We start from the raw sequence: 16,604 nt of genomic DNA on the forward strand, positions 1-16,604 counted from the left end.
TGGCTTAAACTCACCAATCAAGAGACACAGGCTAGTAGAATGGATCACAAAACAAGAACCAACAATATGCTGCCTACAGGAGACGCATTTGATAGGAAAAGACATACATAGGCTGAAGGTGAAAGGTTGGGAAAAATCATATCACTCATATGGACTTCGGAAACAAGCAGGAGTATCCATACTCATATCAAATAAAATAGATTTCAAGCCAAAGTTAATCAAAAGGGATAAAGAGGGACACTACATACTGCTCAAGGGAACCATACACCAACAAGACATAACAATCATAAATATATATGCCCCAAACAATGGTGCAGCTATGTTCATCAAACAAACTCTTCTCAAGTTCAAGAGTCTAATAGACCACCATACAATAATCATGGGAGACTTCAACACACCTCTATCACCACTGGACAGATCTTCCAAACAAAAATTGAATAAGGAAACTATAGAACTCAATAACGCAATTAATAACCTAGACTTAATTGACATATATAGAATATACTACCCAACATCAAGCAGTTACACTTTTTTCTCAGCAGCACATGCATCCTTCTCAAAAATAGATCATATATTATGTCACAGGGCAACTCTTAGACAATATAAAGGAGTAGAGATAATACCATGCATCCTATCTGATCATAATGGAATGGAACTGAAAATCAACGATAAAAGAAGGAAGGGAAAAGAATACATCACTTGGAGAATGAACAATAGGTTACTGAATGATCAATGGGTTATAGAGGACATCAAGGAAGAAATTAAAAAATTCTTAGAGATTAATGAAAACACAGACACAACATATCGGAATCTATGGGACACATTGAAAGCAGTTCTAAGAGGAAAATTCATTGCTTGGAGTTCATTCCCTAAAAAAAGAAAAAAAAACCAACAAATAAATGATCTCATACTTCATCTCAAAATCCTAGAAAAAGAAGAGCAAAACAACAGCAAAAGAAGTAGAAGGCAAGAAATAATTAAAATCAGAGCTGAAATTAATGAAATCGAAACAAAAGAAACAATTGAAAAAATTGACAAAACTAAAAGTTGGTTCTTTGAAAAAATAAAAAAAATCGACAGACCCTTAGCCATGCTAGCGAAGAGAAGAAGAGAGAGAACTCAAATTACTAACATATGGGATGAAAGAGGCAATAACACAACAGATACTTCAGAAATACAGAAGATAATCAAAAATTATTTTGAATCCTTATACTCGAATAAATTAGAAGATAGTGAAGGCATAGATAAATTTCTTAAGTCATATGATCTGCCCAGATTGAGTCAGGAGGATATAGAAAACCTAAACAGACCAATATCAATTGAGGAAATAGAAGAAACCATCAAAAGACTACCAACTAAGAAAAGCCCAGGACCGGATGGGTATACAGCAGAGTTTTACAAAACCTTTAAAGAGGAACTAATACCAATACTTTTCAAGCTACTTCGGGAAATAGAAAAAGAGGGAGAACTTCCAAATTCATTCTATGAGGCCAACATCACCCTGATACCTAAACCAGACAAAGACACTTCAAAGAAAGAAAACTACAGACCAATATCTCTAATGAACCTAGATGCAAAAATCCTCAATAAAATTCTGGCCACTCGGATACAAAAACGTATCAAAAAAATTGTGCACCATGATCAAGTAGGATTCATACCTGGGATGCAAGGCTGGTTCAATATACGGAAATCAATAAATGTTATTCACCACATCAATAGACTTAAAAATAAGAACCATATGATCATCTTGATAGATGCGGAAAAAGAATTCGACAAAGTACAGCATCCCTTTATGTTCAAAACTCTAGAAAAACTAGGGATAACAGGAACATACCTCAATATTGTAAAAGCAATCTATGCTAAGCCTCAGGCTAGCATCATTCTGAATGGAGAAAAATTGAAGGCATTCCCTCTAAAATCTGGAACAAGACAGGGATGCCATCTCTCACCACTTCTGTTCAACATAGTTCTCGAAACACTGGCCAGAGCAATTAGACAGACAAAAGAAATTAAAGGCATCAAAATAGGAAAAGAAGAACTTAAATTATCACTATTTGCAGATGACATGATTCTATACCTAGCAGACCCAAAAGGGTATACAAAGAAATTATTAGAGCTAATAAATGAATTCAGCAAAGTGGCAGGATATAAAATCAACACGCATAAATCAAAGGCATTCCTGTATATCAGCGACAAATCCTCTGAAATGGAAATGAGGACAACCACTCCATTCACAATATCTTCAAAAAAAATAAAATACTTGGGAATCAACCTAACAAAAGAGGTGAAAGACTTATACAATGAAAACTACAGAACCCTAAAGAGAGAAATAGAAGAAGATCTTAGAAGATGGAAAAATATACCCTGTTCATGGATAGGCAGAACTGACATCATCAAAATGGCGATATTACCAAAAGTTCTCTATAGGTTTAATGCAATGCCAATCAAAATCCCAACGGCATTTCTTGTAGAAATAGAGAAAGCAATCATGAAATTCATATGGAAAAATAAAAGACCCAGAATAGCAAAACCAATGCTAAGCAGGAAGTGTGAATCAGGCGGTATAGCGATACCAGACTTCGAACTATACTACAGAGCAATAGTAAGAAAAACAGCATGGTACTGGTAACAAAACAGGCGGGTGGACCAATGGTACAGAATAGAGGACACAGAAACCAATTGACAAAACTACAACTACCTTATATTTGATAAAGGGGCTAAAAGCATGCAATGGAGGAAGGATAGCATCTTCAACATATGGTGCTGGGAAAACTGGAAATCCATATGCAACAAAATGAAACTGAATCCCTTTCTCTCGCCATGCACAAAAGTTAATTCAAAATGGATCAAGGAGCTTGATATCAAATCAGAGACACACCGTCTAATAGAAGAAAAAGTTGGCTACGATCTACATACTGTGTGGTCGGGCTCCAAATTCCTCAATAGGACACCCATAGCACAAAAGTTAATAACTAGAATCAACAAATGGGACTTACTCAAACTAAAAAGTTTTTTCTCAACAAAAGATACAATAAGAGAGGTAAATAGAGAGCCTACATCCTGGGAACAAATCTTTAATCCTCACACTTCAGATAGAGCCCTAATATCCAGAGTATACAAAGAACTCAAAAAATTAGACAATAAGAGAACAAACAACCCAATCAACAAATGGGCCAAGGACCTGAACAGACACTTCTCAGAGGAGGACATACAATCAATCAACAAGTACATGAAAAAATGCTCACCATCTCTAGCAGTCAGAGAAATGCAAATCAAAACCACCCTAAGATACCATCTCACTCCAGTTAGATTGGCAGCCATTATGAAGTCAAACAACAACAAGTGCTGGCGAGGATGTGGGGAAAAGGGTACACTTGTACATTGCTGGTGGGACTGCAAATTGGTGCAGCCAATTTGGAAAGCAGTATGGAGATTTCTTGGAAAGCTGGGAATGGAGCCACCATTTGACCCAGCTATTCCCCTTCTCGGTCTATTCCCTAAAGACCTAAAAAGAGCATGCTACAGGGACACTGCTACATCGATGTTCATAGCAGCACAATTCACAATAGCTAGACTGTGCAACCAACCTAGATGCCCTTCAATGGATGAATGGATAAAAACAATGTGGCATTTATACACAATGGAGTATTACTCTGCATTAAAAAATGACAAAATCATAGAATTTACAGGGAAATGGATGGCATTAGAGCAGATTATGCTAAGTGAAGCTAGCCAATCCCTAAAAAACAAATGCCAAATGTCTTCTTTGATATAAGGAGAGTAACTAAGAACAGAGTAGGGACGAAGAGCAGGAGAAGAAGATTAACATTAAACAGGGATGAGAGGTGGGAGGGAAAGGGAGAGAGAAGGGAAATTGCATGGAAATGGAAGGAGACCCTCAGGGTTATACAAAAGTACATACAAGAGGAAGTGAGGGGAAGGGGAAAAATAATATAAGGGGGACAAACGAATGTCAATAGAGGGGCCAGAGAGAGAAGAGGGGAGGGGAGGGGAGGGGAGGGGAGGGGAGGGGGGATAGTAGAGGATAGGAAAGGCAACAGAACACAAGAGACACTAGTATGGCAATATGTAAATCAATGGATGTGTAACTGATGTGATTCTGCAATCTGTATATGGGGTAAAAATGGGAGCTCATAACCCACTTGAATCAAATTGTGAAATATGATATATCAAGAACTATGTAATGTTTTGAACAGACAACAATAAAAAATTAAAAAAAAAAAAAAAAAAGAAAGTACAATGCCGGGTAGAAGGTCTTGGTATATCTGATAGATAGTTTTATATATTTCTGGCAATAAAATTAAATAATTTAAAAATAAATAAATAAATAAATAAATAAATATAAATAGTGAGACTCAGTCTCAAAATAAAAATTACAAAAAAGGGCTGGGGATATAATTCAGTGGTAAAGCACCCTGGGTTCATTCCTCAGTACCAAAAAAAACTCCAAAACAAACAAAAAACAGAACAATTGTAATCAGAGGTATTTACAATTCTATTTATTAGTTAACAAATACATAGTTTCACAAAATCATAGCTTTAATAAATTCATTAAATTCTAACATATTTTCATGTTATAAGTTACTTATCCTTTATTTTAGGGCATTTATGTTGTTTTTTCAAGTTTTCCCCCCAAATATAATGTTACAAATGTTTTTTGTGTGCATAAATATTCATTTTTTTATACATAAAATTCCTCCTTCAAATTTGAACTTTCAGGAAAAACACAACATAGGATAGAATTGTGCTGACAACATATAAACATTTTTATTTTCATTTAAAATAGAAAGACTTTAATACATTTATTTGCATTGCATAAACCCATTGTCTTCAAGCTCTGGGTCTTATCTGCAAAAACAGAAAACAGTATAATGTGATTGTTCTGTTCAACACATAACAAATGTTTACTTTTCTTAGTATATATATATATATATATATATTTTTTTTTTTTTTCTGATAGCTTATCAATTATCCTTCTATGTAACCATTTCATGAAACTTCCTGGTAATATAAATCCATGCTAGGAGTGGGGCAATATATTTATCTGGATGTTTCAAACAATAAAGTATTTGCTTGTTTGTTTTGAAAGCCAGGATCATTTCATCACAGATAAAAATATTTCCTTTTTTTTTTGATCTTGCAAAACAATTAATAGCATTTGAAGAGAGAAATGTGATCACTGGGTAGTCATAAATTCATAAAGAAACATCTATTGTGTTCCAAAATTGACAGAGGCATTAAGGAACTCAGGAATACCACAAACTCATTTTTAAGGACCACCTTGCCCCCACTTTTCCCACTGGAGATTGAACCTATTGCTGCTCTACAACAGAGATACATCCTCAACTTTTTTTTTTTTATTTTGAGATAGGGTCTTACCAAATTACACTGCCTCAGCCTCCAGAGTCACTAGGATTATAGGTGTGTGCCACCACACCTGCCTGGCTAAGGAGCCCCTTTTAATACTAAGTCTTGAGTTTCCTTCCAACTTATTTTTAGAGTTTCTGAAGGAGAAGTGTGAAAATCTAAAGATTCAAGTCTTCATCTGTACTAGAAAACATAGCAGCCTAAGTCTACAAAATCTAAACTCAAATACAGAAAGGATAAGTCTTGAAAATCAGTTTACATTCATTTAGCATTTGGCATTGCCCACCCAGTCCTGTGACAGTTGAGTCACAGAATGTATGTGTAATAACAAAATAAGAGAATAGTGTGGCAAGTCCCATAACAGCAGTATAAACAGAAGGGACCCTGTCTCCTTCTGCACTGTGCTATTTCTAACAAAAATTGTAAGCAATTTAAATTTCTATTGATGAGATAGAAATCAAATAATATGTTGTGGAATGTTCATGTGATGGAATTAGTAGGCAACAGTGAAAACAATGCCCGGAAACTGTATGTATCAACAGTGTTGACAAATAAAAAACTGACTGTAATAGCAAATTTTAAAATAATACATATAGACTGATCATGTATGTAGATTAAAAAACATGCAAAAGAATCCTATATATTGCTTAGGGATACTTCCATATGTATTAACAATATAGAGAAATGCATGGAATGGTAAGCGTGGGATTCAGAGTAATGATGTCCCCTGGGGGATGGTAAAAGAAGATTTCAGGGGCCTGGGATTGCAGAGATTGGACAGGACTCTAGACAGGTACATAAGAGGGGTCAGGTACTTTGGAAAGGTATATAGACAATATTCTTCTGGTAGGTAGTTTTTTTTTTTTAATCAATTATCCTTCAACTTAATTATTTTGTAAATAATATAAGGCCCTTTAGAAATGGGAAAGTATACATGATTTGTCATTATATTACTTCAAAATATTTAACAATACATTGAAATATACATAAGCCCATAAATTAAAGTGCCACATAAGTAGAAAAAGGGTGATAATTCTAAATGGAAATAGTAAGAATAAGCTTTCTAGATGAGTTGGCTTTGATAGGTGAATGGAAATTCATTAAGTCTGGATGGCAGTAAAGGAGATTCTGGACTGATGGATCAGCATGGGCAAGGGTATGGAGGTGTTCTGGAAAGAGCTAGCTTAGGATGCACTGAAAAATACATTTTGAAATAAAGGCGTTTGAGAGGCAACAGGAATCAGACCACTAAAGGCCTTGAACATGGCAGAAACACAAACTAATTACTAAGTTTTGTGAATAGGAGGCTTGTAACTGGATCTGGACTAGAATTTATTATTTTTACTTATTATTATTGTTATTTGTGTGTGTATATGTGTGTGTGTTGCTGGGAACTGAACTAGGGCATGTCCTCAGTATCTAGTATATTTTTTGTGTAATTCCAGAGGGTGGATACTTTCTTCAACCAGGATGGTATCTTAGCTGGATCTGTTTTAGATCTATATTGCTCTTTAAAAATAAATATAAAAATCATAATTTATCAGGAGTCATCTATCAAATCCATTAAAAATTGACACTTGGGTTTACAATCAGTAAAAAAAAAAAAACTTGATCTCTCATTGGTTGCTTTAAAGAGTCATTTGAAATTTTTTCATATGATCTTCCATCAATTTTCACACTTGATCATGTCACATGAAATTTTGAATTGAAAACATTTCCTGAGAAGACATAAAGACACAATTTTTTAAAACATAAGTCTTATTAAAATTTTCAGAACCACTTTTTTTTTTGCATGAGCATCATTTGGTCACCAGCAGGCATCTTTCATTGGCTTCATATGGCAGAGACTGAAGAATATGTTTGCAGGAGCGCTGCGTGGCCTGGAGCTGCTGGAGCGGGCCTCACCGGCTCACTCTGCGGAGCCTGGCACGCCCTGGCCCCGAGCGCCCTGCAGCGTCCCTGCCCCAAGCGTCCTCCTCTGACCCCACGGGTCGCCCAGGGGAAAAGCCCTGGGGCTTCTCAGGCGGGTCAAGGAGCAAGTATCCTGGGAAGGCGGGCGGGGCGCGCGGAAGGTCGGGGGCTGTCGGCCGGGCGCTCCGGTTGCCGCCCCGGCGCGCGGCCCCGGCCCCCGCTGCTCGTCCCCCTGGCCCCCTGCCACTCGCCCCCCGCCCCCCGCGAGGCGCCCCGCTACCCCCAGTGCGCAGGCCCGGCCTCGCCAGCACGCATGGCCTGGGCTCGCGCTGCCTGGCCCCGGCCGCCGCTGGCTGTGCGGGTTGGACCTCTGGCGGCCCGGCAGTGAGTTTCCTGCGTGAGCAGCGGCGGTGACGTTCTCCCGCGCCTGGGGCAGGCGAAGTTCCGCGCCCCGACTTTGCCGCGACCTTTGCGGGCCCGCCGGCGGGTGCGGGCGGCGAGCGTCTGCGCGGGGCGGAGGGAAGCCGTGCCGCGGGAGGGAGGGCACCGTGTCAATTTTTTTGTGCGGCCGCGGCTGGAGCCTGTGGCGCGCGGGCGGCGAGCGCGGGGACCCCGGCGTGGCAGAGCCATGGATGGCCGGGCTCGGGCCATGGACTCCGCAAAAAGCGGCAGTCACAGCGAGACCTGGAGACGCGCTCCCGGCGCGGCGGGCGGTGGGCGGCGGCGGGGCCGGCTGGACCTGGGCGCCCTTGCTCCCCTGGTCGTTGGGCTCCGACAAGGAAGACAATGGGAAGCCCCCGTCCTCCGCCTGGTCCCTGCCCAGACTTCCGCGGAGGAAGCGGCGCGAGTCCACCTTGGCCGAAGAGGACATCAAGTTGCCATGACCAGCTTTGTCATTTTTGAAGCGCTGGAGGTAAGCGCCTCCTCTCCCCATCTGCCCTTATGCCTGGCCCCGTTGGCGGCGCCGGGCTCCCCACCGGCCTCGCCTCCCTGGGCACTGTCTGTTGGTCTATCTGGCCCGCTGAAAACATTTTCCTGTGTATCTATACCACGTTTTGTTTACCCATTCATTCTTTATTTTACATGTGAGGTGTGCTTCTGCCTCTTGGCTATTGTATATGTAGTGTTGCTATGAACATGGATGTGCAAGTCTCTTTGCAATCCTCTTTTCTGTTTTCTGTGTGTGTGTATGTACATATGTAGATATCTATATATGTATGTGTATGTGTGTGTGTGTGTGTGTATATATATACACACACACACACACATACATACATATACATACACACACACAGAAGTAAAATTGCTAGATCACATGTAAAGTCTGTTTTTATTTTCAAGGAACTGTTTTCCATAAATAACTGGATTTTAAAGATATTTAAGGTCATCTTATTGGTCCTTGAACTCTAGATTGTTTTGAATTGACCCTCGGTAAGTACTCTCAGTCACCTGTTGTAGCATACCTTGAACTTGAATACACTCCTACCACTGTCCATTGCTCACTGAGGCCCAGACCCAAATAACAGATTCTCAGGATCCATGACTGGCCAGAGAAGTAAGTTGAATCTTAGCAATCGTGAGCTTAAATATTTCTTAATTGTCCAGATCTTTCAGTGCTCCACTTGGAGATTACTGTCATCACTGTGTCTCATCAGTTCTATTGTAATTATACAAGACAGTTTTTTTTTTAATCAGACTTTATATTCCTTTGTGTAGCTACCAAGTTTTAGTTCTATCTCCTCTAAAACCTGCAGAATTTGGTACAATACTCTGTTGGCAATTTTCTAGTGAATGTTTGGTTTATCAGACAAGTGATTGATGGAAAGGTATATGGTAGAATTAGTGTCTTTAATCTTGGCCCCAGATGGCTGTTTGATCACATCTAAGCTACCACCCCTCTTCTTGTCATGAAAGATTATAAGCTGAAAGAAAGAATGAGCATAGGTTAAAGAACATTTAGCACTTACCTTGTGCTAGGTACTTTGCTAAGCACTTATATTAGCTCATTCTGCTTTACAGTAGTGCAGTAGAATGCATTTCACTTTTGTAGGCAATGAAACGATAGAGAAGGGAGACAGTCTGCTCAGCTCAAAGAGGTAGACTAGGCACATGATGTATATTTCTTTTCCGTGAGGCTAGAAAAACTCATGTTATAGTTATAGCCAGGAGCTAGGATAGTTTCAACATCACCAGCAATGAACTATAAGCTGTAAGGTTTAGAAGAATGAATAGGAAGATCTTGAGGTGGGGTACTGAGACCCTGTATAAAAGAACCACATTTTAATTAGTAACATGTGGAGGAAGTGATCAGTGCAAGTTGAACAGTGGAGAAGGTTATGTGCTTTCGCAAAGTGTTTGAGAGAGACAGTTGCCCTGATTTGGAAGAAGGGGAGTTGAGGGAAAATGAGTTCCAGAGGATGAAATGAGAGGATGAGGTGGCTGGAGAAGATAAGTTCCTTCACAGAGGGGCTTGGGTTTTCCAGTCTCCAAGAAGAACAGGGAAATGTGGCCTGATGGCTTAGCTGGTGTCAAGGCTCCAGGTAGCAAGATAGCATCCTTCTTCTTAGATTGGGCCCTCAGCATCCCCACCATGGAGCGTGTGCGGCCGAGTTTCAGCACATATGTTGCACATATTCTCTTCCCCCACTATGAGTGAAATAGAACATGAAGGAGAAATCAACAAATACTCTGAATCTCTTGACACAGAGAGCAAAACATATTGATGGTGTCCCACAACTCTTGATAATTTCATTGAACTATATGAAGCTTAAAATTGATACGTAGGCCTAACCCTGATTAACATTGCTACTGTCATTCTGACTTGACTGGATAAACTGATATGGAATAATCTATTAAATATATAACACTTGAACAAGGAATGTAAATCATATTTCATCTATAATTAGGTGGGAGACAAAAATCACAAAGAGATGATTTTAGTGAATATGTCTTGGTGTGTACACAGCATCACTAGAATTTTTTTCCTGTTGCATGGGGAGAAAGAAGTTGATTGCCTTTCAAGAATTGATTGCTGTCCAGGAAATGAGAGGCAGAGGGGTGAATTATGTAATGTTCAAAGAGTGGGTTTTATTTATGGATTCAATGAGATTAGCTGCGGTCTTCCTAAAGTTAATGGCACTGGAAATGCACCATTCTATATTTACCTGGAAATACCTAACTTTCCAAGTTAGAGACCTAATTGCTTTTCAGATTTTAATGTGTTTGCATTTGTATCTCCTTCTCCTTTCATGGGAGCTGTCTGCTGCCTTTATTGTTTGTGAATTAATGTTGCAAACCAGAGCTTGTGAGTGAAAAGGATGGTATATTTTCAGTTCTTTGGTGCTCTTGTTTCCCAGTCACAGAATAATCTATAGTGAACCTGATTATTGATAATAAATAAGAGACATAAACCAAGTAAAAAAGATAAAGACAGTGTGTTTGGAGGGGTCATTGAACCAAACTGTAGCTAGGAAATAAGATAATTGTAGTTTTTACCTCATATGGTTGTTTTGAAGGGTAAAAACACATGCTAAACCTTTAGAACACATGTAGAATGTGTTTCAGTGCATTTTATTTGCTTTCATTATTATTAGATACATAGTTGGTATTTGTGGTGAATGGTGAGTGTGGTATGAATGTGAATGTTAAGAGCATAAATAGGCATGTAACTGATATGTTTATGTCTTTTTCCAGATGGCATAATGAAACAAAAGGTGACATTATGGAATTGTTCTTATATGGGACTAGCATATCAGAGAATGTTTTAAGTTGTGGTTTCATTTTGTTTTGTGAGGTTTTTCTTGACTGTTGTTGGTTTAAAGTATTTTTGGTGCTGGAGGTTGAACCTGGGACCTTGCACATGGTAAGGACGTGATCTACCATTAAGCTATAACCTAGCCCCTTTTTGTTGTTTCTTGACATATTATTTTGATTTATTTCAGATGATGTTCTCATAATGTATCAAAGCACCTTTTTATACTTTTAAAAATATAAATGAGGACCATACCATCATTTAGAAAATGCCTGTAATACTAGGTACTCAGTATATGTGTGGGAGTATTTTTTAATGAGGATTATGTTTAGAATTTATTGACTCTGTGACACTGCCCTCAGACTTGAGTTATAGGGCTTTCCAAAAATGAGGTGTGAGTGCTGCAGTAGAATCATGCAGGGCTACCTGAAGTGTGTTTTTGAGGTGCCAGCCTTTTGCCTCCAGCGTTTTTGGAGCTGGTAGTTGTGTCTTGAGTCACCTGGACTATTGGGCATGGGCTGCATGGTTATACATAGTATGGGTTATCTATGTGGAGTTAGTTGCTGCTGTGGTATTTCACCTAAGTCATAGCTTTTTGTGGAATGCTTCATTACAGAAACTTGGTGGATTTCAAAGATGATGTACTTTATAAACGGAGTCTAGAGAGGCCTATGAGAGAATAACAGAAGGCCGACATTTCCCACTCTGGGCCAATTGTTTGTCTCACTGCTTTGCATAATGACTTTCTTTCTCTCCCCTCCCCACCTCTTCTCTCATGCACTTAGAGGGACTTAATGGCATCATTTATAGAGAATAAATGTAAAACTGATTTGTTCAAGAACACCAATAAGTTGCACTTAAAAAAGTGAAGACTCATATAAGGCAGGACAGATTGCTACTTGAGGGAGCTAATGGCCAGTTGGTTTTAGAGTAGATCACCAAAGGAAATGTAGCTTTACCTGCTGACCCCTCAGTTCAAGGAGTTGTGTTTACAGTGTTGGAGCACTGTGGGGGAGGGCTCAGATTTTACAGCAGAAAGAACTGTGAGTGTCTAACCTTGCAGTTGCTCTGACCTCTGCACCCATGACTCTTGTGCATTTCCCGTGAAAATTTCACCCCCCCCCATCTTCTAAAGCCCAGGAGATCTTTCTACACATAGCCACAGGCTTTACCTGGTACCTGGACAAGGGAATGATGAGAAAGGGGCTTTGGGATTTTTAGGGGAAAATTACTTGGCTTTGAGAAACTTAATGGAAAATATGTATTCAGTGCAGCTAGGTTCCAGGCACACACTGGAATAAAGAATTAAGCATTGTTTCATCTCTCAAGAAGCTGTCTAGTGTGAACCATCTGTGTGCAAATAAATGGTTTCAATTACTGTGAAAACAGCAGCAATGAAAGGGGCCACAAAGGATGGTGGTAGTATAGAACATGCATTGGTAGTATAGAACATGCAGCCAGTGGAAGTGTTCAGGAGGACGTTGATCAAGGTGGGTTTGAAAGACAATGAGATGCTTGCCAAATAAACAAGAAGGGAGATCACCAGGGCAGAAGAACAATGAATGGTCTGTCTCTTAAGAAGATTTGGAGCTAAGAACCAAATCCAGAGACCAGGTGTATTTTGCTTCAGTTCCATCTTATACCTAACTGTCATGTGACCTGATTTCTTTGCTTTTACTAAGGGAAAGAAATAGGAATCCACATGTCTCCCTTTTGTTTGGCATAGAAAGCTGAAATGTCTAAAATTGTGATCTTGGGCTAAGATTATTTAGTAATCATCTAATCATCAGTGGTAGAGTATTTGTCCATCATAAACAAGGCACTGAGTTCCATCCCTGGCAATAGCAGTGGGGTGAGGGAGAATTATGACTGTGTCTAACTTGGATAATAAAACTTATAGAGCCTGAGATAAATGTACATGATTAGTTTAATGAAAGATATAGGGTCAAATAAGACATTCACATTGGTCCGGTTCCATTTCAGTTGCTCTACATTTGAGTCATTACTTTTTTTTGTCCCCCTTGCTGGGTTTATTGCTTCTCATTCATTAAGTCAGTGCTTACTGAGTTGGTTCTAAACAGCTGTGCAGTCTAACAGAATTACACTTTTTTTTCCTGTCCGGATCTTAAAGCCTTAAAACATGAATTAACTTTGAAAATATAGGCTGGTATCAGTTTATGAAGAGCTAGTCTAAGAAGTTAGGACTCAATAATTTGCACCTCCCAACCCAGGGAGAATGCCAATGAGTTTTTTAAACTTATAGCCTAAGGCAAATCCTTTTTGATTCCCGTGTTCCTTGACTTTATTTATTACAGGAGGATAATGCCTTAATGTGTTTGAATAAATTTTGAAAATGTATACATAAAGGTAGGTTTATAAGCTTTGCATTGTGTGAGAGAATAGTTTGTAAAAATGTGGAGTCAGGGAGCAAAAGAGCATGGTTTTGAATTCTATCTCCATTATTTATGAGCTGTGTGATCTTGGGCTATTAAACTAGGAGTATCTCCTTATATGGAAAATGATAATTTAAATCATTGTTAAATAAAAGTTAATATAAGGAATAAATGAACAAATTCAAACAAAAGTATACAAGTAGGTTGCCTTACACATAGTATTATCCACAATTGGATTGTCTGCTGAGCCCCTTTAGTGGGTCTGATTTTTCTAATGCCCTAGAACATTGCTGCTGTTTCTGCACATTTGTGCATCAAAATCATTGAGAGGGCATCTTAAAGATATACATCTCTAAGGGTTCTAGTTCTGCAAAGAGTGTTAGCCCCATTCTTTCCTTTAAACTTTTTCCCCTTAAGGTCTTTTTCCTTAAACTAAAAACCTTGAACATGACACAACAAAAAAGCACATGAAAGGTAGAAAGAATCCAGAATGTCTACCACTTAGGGACTTGAGAAAAGGCATGACGGTGAATCCTCTGGATTTCCTTAATGATGTTTAAGGACACAAAACTCATAAATTGTGTAGTTGTAGAATGGATGTTGTGGGAACTTCTGGTCAGTAATGTAGACAGTTATAGGAACTCCCCTCCTGCCCTACTCCCCTATCCAAAAAAAAAAAAAAAAAGCTTAAATGTCTGTTTCCCTTGCCAAGCTCTGGGAAAGGATGGGTGAATAACAAAACTTTGTTTGACAGTACTCTCTCTACTGTATCCAATACTAAGGGGAAAACCATATCCCATACCCCTAAAGCTATAGCAGGGCAGAGCAAAAACAATGATCTTCCCACTCTGCTTGTTGGAAGCAGGCAGTGTTCATCAGTACCCCTGCCAGGTGGTGTCAACAGCAAGGTGCTGGTCTTCCATTCCATGATTGACAGAACTAGGTGGTAGTCTAGAAGAGGGCCAGGGAATATAAGTAGGGGTCGGGGGTGCGGTCCAGGCTGAAACTGAGCTTCCATTCCCATCCTTCTTCAACAAAGTGGTAGAATCATCCCTCCTCTCCCCTTCCCCTGGGTGCCAGTGGGGCTGAGAGGAACCTGGTCTTACACTCTCAACTGGCGGAAATGAGGCAATGCCAGCGAGTGCATATTTTCTTTGGAAAGGTGTCAGCAGGGCCAAGCAGGGAGGTGAACTTGCACCTTGCCATCTGTAACAGGCAGTGAGACTCAGTGCATTCTTTTTCCAATGTAGTTATTTGGTGGGTCCCAGAGGGAAACAGAATCTACACCCTGCCTCCCCATCCCCCATGCTACATTTCAACATGCCTACTAACTAAAGACATCTGGAATAAAATGAAAAGAATCAGGAAAATTGAACATGAATGAGAATAGCCAGTAGCACATGTTAGCACTGAGATGAATTAGATATCAGAATTATGAGAGGAATTTAATACTTCAACAAAGAATTTATTTAAACAATTGAAAAACATGAAATCTTAAGAAAAAATCTTGTGGGCCCAACAGGAGACCAGTTTTGATGATCACAGCATGATGGAGATGTTGTAGATCTTGGTTACGGATACTACACCAAACAGTGTACTTAGAATGGGTATTTTTTTCTGGATCTAAAGTTTTAATTTTAAATAACCAAACTTTATAATTTTATACATAATCCAATACAATGTTAATAAAATTAGCATTTCAGCCTCCAAGAATTGGTATACGACGGAGATAGTCTTGAAACCAGAATGGGTACTTTTATTTGAAGTAAATTATACTTTAATAAGGTTGATTTATAAAAAGTACATGGGGCCAGTAATTCAACTGTGGAGTTTCTGGTTCAGTAGTTCTATGACAGAGTCCAAGCATATATATTTTTTAATTTTAATTAATTCCCCACATGATTTGAAGGCAGCTGGAGGCTCTGAGGAATACAGATTTCTCCAGAGGAATCTAGGCTAGTTGTGAATTCTTTAGAATATAAATCTGTTAGCAATCTGTACAAATAGAAACTTGTTCTGGTAAATTATGAATTACCGGATAAGTACCTACAGAATAAACAGAATACATAATTACAAACTGTTAAGTGTATTATCCCCATATGGAAGTTATTTTTGTCCATTTCTTTTACTGGGCAATGTTGTGAAAAATGTTATGTGGTCACCTAATTGGCCGGGGTGTGGGGGGAGCTGGGGGAAGGAATTTGGGGTGGGAATGGGAAAGATAGTAGAATGAATTGGATATAACTTTCCTATGTTCAGATATGAATACATGACCAGTGTTACTCCACATCAAGTACAACCACAAGAATGGGAAGTTGTACTCCATGTATGTATGATATGTCAAAATACATTCTATTGTCACATATAACTAAAAAGAACAAATAAAAAAAGTTATGTGGTATTCCTGGAAGCTGTCAATTATGGTGCTGGGTCATACAAAAGCTGCATTGTGGTATGTCAGGTGACTAATAAGAGAGGAGATTAGATACAGTTATATATTCTAATCCTATTGGCTTTGTGTTAGGGGAACTATTTGTGGGGGGAAAATAAACATTTGGAATTTTCAGCCTATATTAACAGGTGATAACACTTAAAAATTTGCGTATGTATTTGTCTTCAAATCTGTATGATTTCTAAGATGGGGTAGCTTTTTTCTTTTCTAATGTAGAACCATGACTGAATTAGAAGGCAAATACAGTATTATTCTGTTTTAGGAACAGCACTCTGGTAAGATTTTCAAAAATGTAAATAAGTCTTATGTAAGTAAAGGTATTCAAGAAGTTCTGGGTGTGGCACAGAAGGGATGGGTACTAGGGAACCTCTAAGAATATTTTAAAATTTCATTTTTTGCTGTTCTTTAACAGACAATAAGCCATGAATACAATTGTGGAACCATAAGAAATACTCATAAAAAGTGATTTCTGCTGTGTGTGGTGGTGCACACCTGTAATCCCAGCAACTCAGGAATCTGAGGCAGGAGGATCGAGAATTCAAAGCCAGACTCAGCAAAAAGCAAGGCACTAAACAACTCAGTGAGACTTTGTCTCTAAATAAAATACAAAATAGGGCTGAGGATGTGTCTCAGTGGTTCCGTGTCCCTGAGTGCAATTCCAGTATCTCCCCTGTCTCCCAAAGTGATTTCTATATGTGCAGGCACCCCT

The 16,604-nt window shown here is 39.0% G+C and overlaps 1 protein-coding gene across 4 annotated transcripts in view; it reads left to right on the forward strand.

Annotated features, from left to right (window-relative positions):
- The first annotated feature begins 7,592 nt into the window (after nt 1-7,592).
- LOC124100482 (catenin delta-2) overlaps nt 7,593-16,604 on the forward strand; it is a 108,081-nt gene continuing 99,069 nt past the window's right edge. For all 4 annotated transcript variants that reach the window (XR_006854310.2, XR_009227951.1, XM_046456009.1 and 1 more), the window contains exon 1: nt 7,593-8,212. Coding sequence is in view for 1 of the 4 variants with exons in the window: in XM_046456008.1 (XP_046311964.1) it covers nt 7,928-8,212 (285 nt within the window). In the remaining 3 variants the exon portion in view is untranslated. The remainder of the gene's footprint in view (nt 8,213-16,604) is intronic.

Source organism: Marmota monax, unplaced genomic scaffold (assembly GCF_021218885.2).
Source record: "Marmota monax isolate L192 unplaced genomic scaffold, Marmota_monax_Labrador192_F-V1.1 WCK01_AAM20220418_F8-fsc00566, whole genome shotgun sequence".
NCBI classification, from domain to species: domain Eukaryota; kingdom Metazoa; phylum Chordata; class Mammalia; order Rodentia; family Sciuridae; genus Marmota; species Marmota monax.